The sequence below is a fragment of the Octopus bimaculoides genome, chromosome 12 (genome assembly GCF_001194135.2).
Source record: "Octopus bimaculoides isolate UCB-OBI-ISO-001 chromosome 12, ASM119413v2, whole genome shotgun sequence".
NCBI classification, from domain to species: domain Eukaryota; kingdom Metazoa; phylum Mollusca; class Cephalopoda; order Octopoda; family Octopodidae; genus Octopus; species Octopus bimaculoides.
The window spans coordinates 17,440,853-17,451,117 of NC_068992.1; the positions used below are offsets into that span (position 1 = coordinate 17,440,853).

General features: G+C 37.2%; 1 protein-coding gene across 1 annotated transcript in view; it reads left to right on the forward strand.

The window, feature by feature from the left end:
* The window catches only part of LOC106870834 (mortality factor 4-like protein 1), a 32,915-nt gene that overhangs the window by 18,180 nt on the left and 4,470 nt on the right, over positions 1-10,265 (forward strand). The window contains exons 5-8 of the mRNA XM_014917062.2: positions 5,969-6,048; positions 6,681-6,838; positions 8,005-8,106; positions 9,044-9,126. Coding sequence (XP_014772548.1) covers positions 5,969-6,048; positions 6,681-6,838; positions 8,005-8,106; positions 9,044-9,126 — 423 coding nt within the window. The remainder of the gene's footprint in view (positions 1-5,968; positions 6,049-6,680; positions 6,839-8,004; positions 8,107-9,043; positions 9,127-10,265) is intronic.

Sequence of the window (10,265 nt, forward strand, 5' to 3'; positions counted from 1 at the left end):
GGGGGTGATAAAATAAATACCAGGTGTTGAGTACTGGGGTCGATGTAATCATCTTATCTCCTTCCCCAGAATTGTTCACTTTGTGTCAAAATTTGAAACCATTATTATTATTATTATTATTATTAAGACAGCAAGCTGGCAGAAACATTAGCACACCAGGGGAAATGCTTAGCGGCATTTCCTCCAACTTTATGTCCTGTGTTCAAATTCTACCTTGATCACCTTTGCCTTTCATCCTTTTGGGGGTCAATGAAATAAGTACCAGTTGAGAGCTGGGGGTCAGTGTAATCAGCTATTCCCCCTCCTGCTGAATTTCATGTCTTGTACCTACAGTAGAAAGGATTATTATTATTATTATTATTATTATTATTATTAAGTTAGCATGCTTATGCATAGTGATTGCTTCCAGCCTTTTACATATTGAGTTCAGATAATGCTGAGGTTGACTTGGCCATTCATCCCTCCAGGGTTGATAAAATAAAGTACCAATGAAGTACTGAGGTCGATATAATAACCCTGCTCCCTTCTCCCTAAAATTGCTTTGCATTATATCCTCTAGCTCTTTACAGTCCGAGTTCAAATCCTTCCAAGGTCAGCTCTGCCATTCATCCCTCTGGGGTTGATAAAATAAAGTACCAGTGAAGTACTGTGGTTGATATAACATGCCTCCCTTAAAAAATTGCTGGCCTTGTTACTGGATCAGAAACTATTATTATTATTATTATTATTATTATTATTGGTAGTGAATTGGCGAAATTGTTAGAACTTCAGACAAAATGCTTTACAGTATTTCTTCCAGCTCTTTACATTCTCCGTAGCAATCCTGCCAAGGTTAACTTAGCCTTTCAATCCTTCTGGAGTAGATAAAATGAAGTAAGGATCAATGTAATCAACCAGCTACCTCCTCCAAAATTTCAGGCTTTGTGTGTATAGTAGAAAACATTATTCTTAAAATGGAGTAATTTTGGTGAAGCAGTGTGTGAAATTACTTAAAAAAGAGATTTGTTGTGTAAGACCAATACAAAAAAGTACAAAGTAAACTACAAAAGGAAGAGAAAGCAAAGCAAAACAAAGCTGCAGTCTTGTCTTATATTTCTATATTTCAGGGCTATAACCCTTTCTTCAGGACATTTAGAAAAGTCAATGTTCATCCCTTGCTTTTCCGAATGTCCTGAAGAAGAGGTTATAAGCCTGAAATATAGAAATATAAGATAAGACTACAACTCTGTTTTGTTGTCTTTCCCCTTTTCCTTTTGTAGTTCCTTATTGCACTGTTCTGGCCTTACGCAACAAATCTCTTTAAAGATTATTCTTCTTTAACACAACAACTTCACTGGGGGATTATAACAAAAGTGTCAGCTGTCCACACCCAAAGGAATGATGTAATACTCTTCATTCAGATTTTGAGAACTCTGCAGACAACTTGTTCAGTTTCTAGCAACATTGATCTCTGTAGACACTCTCATCTTCACATTTACCCTTATCTTTTCAATCCAGTTTGTGAGCTTGGTACTTCTAGTACCCAAGGCTCTAATAACAACAGGTACCAACGCTCACTTTCTTCAACAACCACAGTCTTTTTATTTCCCACTCATCATACCTGATCTGCTTCTCTTTTACTGTTCCCAATTCTGTCATAACATGCAATATCTATGAATAAACAGGGTTTTTTTTTAATATTTATATATCTATGACTATGTGGTTCAATATAGCCTCCCCCTCCCTTCTTTTAGGGAGGTTTAGCTACTATTTATACCAGATAGAGCAACATTATAGAAACTCCCTCAGCTTGTTTCCTATAATTACACAAGGATGATAGGTGGCAAAACCAGTAGAGTACTGGACAAAATATCTTGTGGCATTTTTGCATTCTGGGTTCAAATTCTAACAAGACTAGTCATTGTCATTCATCCTTCCTGGATCGATAAAAAAAAAAACTGGGGTAAATTCCATTGATTAGCTCTATCCAGCCTCAAAATTTGTGATTTTGTGCCAATGTTACAAATCCATTTTTGTTAAGAAAGTGGAGATGGTGAAGCGCTGCTGAACAGAATCTTTTATGAGTTCTGTTCAGATTTTTAGTTCCTCTACAGCCGAAATTTAAATTCCACCAAAGCCAATTTTGTCTTCCATTTCTTCCTGAGTAGATTATTTTAAATACCAGTAGTGATTTTGAGATAAATTTAATTTACTAAAGCCTCTTGACTATACCCCACTCCATTCCTTGCTTCTCTTTGAATTTGTGGTCTGGCGTCAAAGTTAAAAATCATTTACTATTGCATCTTTTTATTTTCATTTATTTTAATGTAGATTTTTTTCTTACATTTTGTTTTTCATTTCTTGTGCTTTTGTATCTTAAATTCCTTATATGTACTTATGCATATATTTATATATTTATATATATATATATATATATATATAATCAATTCTTTGTTTTGCACTTTATACATCACACATGGTTACTGCATCAAGATATTTTATGTCTTGTGAGATACTTTTAAACACACACAATATACACACATGTATGCATGCATACATATATATATATATATAGTTATGGTATATTCTGTTAAGAATGTAGTTGAGTACAGTATAAAGCTTGTCCACCTTCAGATTTACCCTGTGCTATCCAACAGTAGTATTATATGTACTTCCAGGTTTGCGTTTGGGCATCTGTTGTGTGTGAATATATAATCATTGTAATCAGCTATTTAGTTGTCTCCTACAACATACGGGGGTATGGTGTACCTAATTTTAAACGGGCACATGATCATAGTATATGTGTATACACACACACACACACTCACATATATGTAAAAAAAATATGCACATGCTCACATACATATATATATATATATATATATATATACACACACACACACATGTATGCATATCTATAAATATGTATGTGTATATTGTGTATGTACTTGGGATTATATTATATATATGTATTCATTTATTTATTCACTTAATCTAGTTCTTCAATGAAAGAAGGTGACGGTACTCAATATATGTTGAAGAATGTATTATTTATTTAAACTGGATTTTATTTACCTTGTGGTAAGAAATTCATCCCACTATGAACTCCAGGTTTTCATGCCTGAAGATTGCACCAATCTTTTTCAGCCATGTTGGTAGTTGAGTGCTGATACTTTCAAGTGCACCAATTACTGTTGGTATCACGTCTACTCTCTTCATTAACCACAACCTTCGTAATTTCCACTTCATATCGTCTACTACTACTACTACTACTACTACTATTATTATTATTATTATTATTATTTCTTTTTAAGGGCAGTGAACTGCTAGGGTCATTTCACACCAGGCAAAATGCTTCTCTGTCTTTATATTCTGATTTCAAATTTTGCTGAGGTCGTTTTTGCTTTTCATCCTTTCAGGGTCAATAAGTACCAGTTGAGTTCTGGGGGTCTGTGTAATTGATTGTCCCTCTCCCCACTAATTTCAGGCTTGTGCCTGTGTTAGGAAAGATTATTATTATTATTATTATTATTGTTAAGGTGGCGAGCTGGAAGAAGCATTAGCATGCTGGATGGAAAGCTTAGAGGTATTTCACCTGTCACTACGTTCTGAGTTCAAATTCCACTGAGGTTAACTTTGCCATTCATTCTTTGGGGGTCAATAAATTAAGTACCAGTGAAACACTGGGGCTGATGTAATTGACTTAATCCCCTCCCTCAAGCTACCCTTGTGGCAAAAATTTGAAATCATCATTATTGTTGGTAGTAGTAGTAGTAGTAGCAGCAGCAGTAGTAAAAACAGATTTATCATGTTAAAACTTTACAACAGCAAGGCACCTGTTACTGTTCCTTTGTCTTACTGTAATCTCTCATCACCTGACAAAGCTGTCTCTCTCAATACTATTCCCCACTTAGTTGTGGTGGTGGTGGGGGTGTTCCTGTCTTGCAAGTTACTTGGTGAACCCATTGGTACTGGTACCACATTAAAAGCACCCAATTTGCTCTGTAAAGTGGCTGGCATTAAGAAGGGCGTCCAGCCATAGAAATGATGCCAAAGCAGAACTCTTGTTAGCCAACCCATGCCAGCATAAAAAAACAGACACTAAACGGTGATGATGTTGATGAAGGTCTCACCAAAAAACTTGATACATCTATGCCTTTCAGTTGTTTTGGAGCTCTGTGGATTGTGAAGGCTTATGTTTGTAGGTTGTTTATAAAATAATAAATAAATGCGCCCTTTTAAAATCTAGCCAACTCATGAGCCCGGTTTCCCGGTTTCAATGGCTTATGTGTTCCCCAGCTGGATGGGACGCCAGTCCATCGCAGCGTTACTCATTTTTGCCAGCTGAGTGGACTGGAGCAACGTGAAATGAAGTGTTTTGCTCAAGAACACAACGCGTCGCCTGGTCCAGGAATCGAAACCACAATCTTACGATCATGATGCTGACATCACTAACCACTAAGCCACGTGCCTCCGTAGGTTGTTTAGCTTATGCCTAAATCTGGAATGGAGAGTGGATGTATTAAACTAGCTTCTCAAATTTGGGTATTTGCATATTATTATATAGTTAATGCTTTTTACAAGATCGTCAAAATTCATGAAGATGAGTGATTAACTCTTTTGTTACCATATTTCTGTCAACATATGTTACCCTTGCTTCAGTTAATTTTGAAAATAAAGATTTTGGGAAAACAACTTTCTCAATTTTAAGCTGAAGTCTGGAACAAATTGGCATAAAATTTAAATAGAAGATATAATGGGTCAGGCATAAACATTTCTCCCCATTTTTCCATCCTTATTATAAAACATATGACATTTGATTGCTGTGCCTAATTCAAGAGTGTTGTATATTCCCTCGTTTTTTTTTTGTTGTGTATTGTGAACTGAAAAGATTGAATAAAATGAAAATTATTTGATTTTAATGATAAAATTTTGGCCTTAAGTCCTACGTAAAAACACATTGCTTTTAGCTTGGTGGATAGCAGATAGGTGGCATACTGGGCAAAATAATATGCAGTATTCAGTTATGATATTGAAAGGCATATAGATGCATTTTTCCTCCCACAAATTGTTCTCAGAAAACTCACCCTGGGTCCTATATGCAAAGTTTGGCCCATATTATATGCTGTTACACTTTATCATTTAAATTAACTGTATGGGGTTGAAATTTTCTACCTGTGTTACATCAGCAAGGCACCTGTTACTGTTCCTCTGTCTTAGTGTAACCTCTCATCATCTGACATAAAGCCACCTCCCTCAAAATTATTCTCCACTTAGCTGGGAGTGACGGGGTCTTGTCTTGCAAGTTATTTGGTGGACCCATTGATACTAGTGCCACATTAAAAGCGCCCAGTATGCTTTGTAAAGACCTACTGGCTAGATCTGACCTCTCACACATACTCTACAATGTCATTATAAAAGTAAACAATTCCATCACCGAAATCTCAAAGCTACGAAAGCATTAGGAAGGGCATCCAGCTGTAGAAACACTGCCAAATCAGATTGGAGCCTGAAGTAGCCATCTGGTTCACCACTCCTCAGTCAAATCGTCCAGCTGGAGCCTGGTGCAGTCTCCTGGCTTCCTAGACCCTGGTCGAACCGTCCAACCCATGCTAGCATGGAAAACGGACGTTAAACAACAATGATGATGATGATACATATACGATGATCTTCTTTCAGTTTCCCTCTACCAAATTCAATCACAAAGCTTTGGTTAGCCCAAGACTGAAGTAGAAGACACATGCCTGAGGTGTCACACAGTAGGACTGAAACCGGAACTATGTGGTTGGGAAGCAAGCTTCTTACCACGAGCAATATTTGAAAAAATCCTTCTACACAACTTACACATGCTTATGCTAGTTTGTTGCATTTATTTTCTTCTCCTGAAAGATCAGTTTCATCATCAACATCATTCAGTTTATATTTACTGAATGTTCTGTGTTGTATCAGTGTTTTTTGTATTTTTTTTCCTTTCTCAAATCTCTTGCAGAGGTATCAAAAAAACCAAAACGAAGAAAGATAAAGAAAAGACTTTGCTGTTTCCAGGCGATAAGACAAAGCATAAGAGTGGTAAGTCTTTACTTGTTCTGTCTTCTTAATCTTGCCACACTTATCTCTTTTCTATCCTACACATACACACACACACACACACACACACACATCTATTTATCTCTGAGGCAAGCGAAAGCGAAATCGTGATGGTACCTGTGCCCAGCATCACCTTCCTGGCACGTGTAAAAACATTCGAGTGAGATCGTTGCCAGTGCCCCTGGACTGGCTCCTGTGCAGGTGGCACATAAAATACACCATTTTGAGCGTGGCTGTTGCCAGTACCGCCTGACTGGCCTTCGTGCTGGTGGCACGTAAAAGCACCCATTGCATTCTCGGAGTGGTTGGCGTTAAGAAGGGCATCCAGCTGTAGAAACTCTGCCAAATCAGATTGGAGCCTGGTGTAGCCATCTGGTTTCACCAGTCCTCAGTCAAATCGTCCAACCCATGCTAGCATGGAAAGTGGACGTTAAACGACGATGATGTATGTGTGCGTGTATATATATATGTATGTATGTGTGTGTATATATATATATATATATATATGTTTGTGTATATATGTATGTGTGTGTATGTATGTATGTGTGTGTGTATATATGTGTGTGTGTGTATATATATGTATTATTTTTGAATTCTTTTTATATATTTCTTAGCATTGCTGGGCGGAAATTCCAGTGGTGGTCAAGGTGACGCAGGTAACTCTGGCAATGTGGGTTCACTGCCCACTTCATCACCGCTTGCTGGATCTTCAACATCCACGCCCACTGAACCGAAACGTAAACGAGCCAAGACAGATCCTACTGTAGAATCGGTAAGGCAACCCATTTCCATTTCTTTCATACTTTATTTTCTCCATGATGTAGTAGTAGTAGTAGTAGTAAGTAGTAGTAGTAGTAGTAGTAGGAGGAGGAGGAGGAGGAGGATAAGCAGTAGTTATAGTAGTAGTTGTCATAGCAGCAGCAGTAGCAGTAGTAGTAGTAAATAACTGCAACAGCTGTTGCTGTAATTGTTGCATAGCCCCTGTCAGCTCATCTGGAGCAGACCTGTTGCATGTAGGTAACGGGGCCCAAAATACTGGATGCAGACTCTCAAGTCCTACTGGTTGTGTGATGTTCTTGAATAAATCCTTAACTGAAAATAAGTCAAAGTTGGTTTCAGGAAGGACATGAAGCCCTTAAATGCTGCTCCAGTATGTCTCCTCCTCCCCCCCCAACTCATGTCAGCATGAAAAATACAAATCATCATTGTCATTTAACATCCATTTTCCATGCTGGCATGGGTTGGATGCTTTGACAGGAGCTGGCCAGCCAGAGACCTGCCCTGGCTCCAGTTGTCTGTTTTGGCATGGTTTTTGTAGCTGGATGCCCTTCTTGCTGCTAACCCACTTTACAGAGTGTACTGGGTGCTTTTTACGGGGGTACTTTTTATGTGGCACCAATATGGGTGCTTTTAAGTGGCACTGGTCTGAGTGCTTTTTTGTGGTACTGACCCAGGTGCTTCTTACATGGCATTGGCATGGGTCCCGGGGTCGATTTGCTCGACTAAAGGCGGTGCTCCAGCATGGCTGCAGTCAAATGACTGAAACAAGTAAAAGAGTAAACTTATTTTTTTTATTGTATGTTATGTATGCTTTCCCTTGTTTTATTGTATATTGTGTATTCTTATATATGTTTATTAAATCTGTAAAGTGGTTGGTGTTAGGAAGGATATCCGGCTTTAGAAACTTATGCCAAATCAGACTGGATCTTGGTGCAGCTCTCTAGCTTATGAGTTTCAGTCAAACCATCTAACCCATGCCAGTATGGAAAGCAGATGCTAAATGATGTGAAAAGAAAAAAATGAAAATATATAGAATCATTTCATTACATGTAAATCCCTATACTTTATGTCTGTCTTTACATTGTCGCCCTCATCTTTTGCCCTGGTAGCAAATAAAATAAATCATCATCGTATTTATTTATTTATTTATTTTGTTAGGAGGAGGCATTTCAAACGAAAATAGAGGTGCATGTGAAAGTACCAGATGATTTGAAATTGTGGTTGGTTGATGATTGGGATTTGATGACCAAACAAAAGAAGGTAGGTTTTCTTGTTGATGATGTTAGCAATAATAATAATGATAATAATAATAAGACTAAAACAATACCTATTGTCATAGGTGCCCTGGGAATGACAGCGAAACGGGCTGATTACTACCTAGCTCAGATACCAGGAAACCCCAAAATGGCTGAAGTTCAAAAGATAGTGCTCATGGGAACTGTCCATATCTTACGTAAAATACTGTCTATGTGATCTCAAATTTTAAAACAAACACATAATTTTCTTATGGTTTCTTAAACATTCTCTAGAACAACACAATGTACAAATCCAAATATATGGTACCCTAGGCATAATACCTACATGAACTTCTAACTTTTGTCTCTTGAGGTCTCTGGGTGAAACTAGGAATCCAACTTGTACAAATGCAAAGCAAAAGTCAAACATAAAATAATAATAATAATAATAATAATACAATCCCTTAAAGTTTGAAATAGGAAGAATTTGGAGCATGAGAACAGTAAAGGTTGTGTCTATGATACTTGGTGTGTTTGGAACAGTGAGCCAAGATATAGACAAATGGCTGAAGGAGATTGGAATAGAATGCCTGGTGGATTCTCCTCCAGAAAGTTTGTCTCTTAGGGAGAGCAAGGATTATCAGGAGGGTTCTAAGCATTTGAAAGACTGCTGGAAACTTGTGGATACTTAAGGTTACAGGTAGTAACCCGCTATCCACATAATTCCTACCAGGAATAAAACCAAACCTGAGCCGAACCAAAATAATGATAATTTTTTTTGCAAATTTGGTACAAAGCCAGCAATTTTATATATATATATATATATATATATATAGATTTACTTTGCAAGTTAAACATCAGTATTAAATAGTAACTTAAAAACAAAAATTGTATTTATATATATATATATCAGCTCTGTTTTTACCAATTGTATGTTTTGTAAATTTCTCCATATTTTCCAGCTGTTGAAGTTGCCAGCCCAACATAATATTGAGACTATTCTTGAAGAATATATCCAGTTTAAAATTACTAAGTCTAATAACAAGTAAGTTAGCATTTTATGATCACTAGCACATATATATATATTGAGATATAGATAAGGTAATAATTTATTTTCAAATGCAGAAACGCTGATAGAACAACAGAGACAGGATAAAATATCCATATAAAGTGGAATATTTGTCAGCAACCAACCATGAGACTCAAACTCACATCTCTTTGATTACCGGTCAAATGCTTTTCCAATTAAGCAAAACCGCTTGCTGACAAATTAATCTGCAATTTTTGAACTTATAAAGCTATCATACAGGACACTGTAAGGCTGAAATTCAAATTATGATAAATGTCACATTTATCATAATATATATCATCATCATCATCGTTTAATGTCCGCTTTCCATGCTAGCATGGGTTGAATGATTTGACTGAGGACTGGTGAACGAGATGGCTACACCAGGCTCCAATCTGATTTGGCAGAGTTTCTACAGCTGGATGCCCTTCCTAACGCCAACCACTCCGAGAGTGTAGTGGGTGCTTTTACGTGTCACCGGCACGAAGGCCAGTCAGGCGATACTGGCAACGGCCACGCTCATTAAAGGAAATAGAGAAATACAAATGACAAATTAAAAATTTATTTACGTTATAATACAACAAAAATTGTTAAAAAATGAAATTGGATGTTTTACATCCCTTTGCAGGAAATGATTTTTTTCCTTCGTTTGACTCATACATACGTATATGCATGCATTCATGCATACATACATCATACATCAATACATACATATTGATATATATATATATGTGTTTGTGTGTGTGTATTCCAAGCATATTACAAGCCACAATGATATGTACTTTGACAAGGTACATAATACTGATTGTTTTATGCTCTTTTGCTTCAAGATATACTTTTTGTTGAAGACAGATGAAACGTATTCTGATATAACTGCAGTTTGAAAGCACTTAGCAGTGATATATCATCATCATCATCATCATCGTTTAACGTCCGCTTTCCATGCTAGCATGGGTTGGACGATTTGACTGAGGACTGGTGAAACCGGATGGCAACACCAGGCTCCAATCTAATTTGGCAGAGTTTCTACAGCTGGATGCCCTTCCTAACGCCAACCACTCAGAGAGTGTAGTCGGTGCTTTTACGTGTCACCCGCACGAAAACGGCCACGCTCG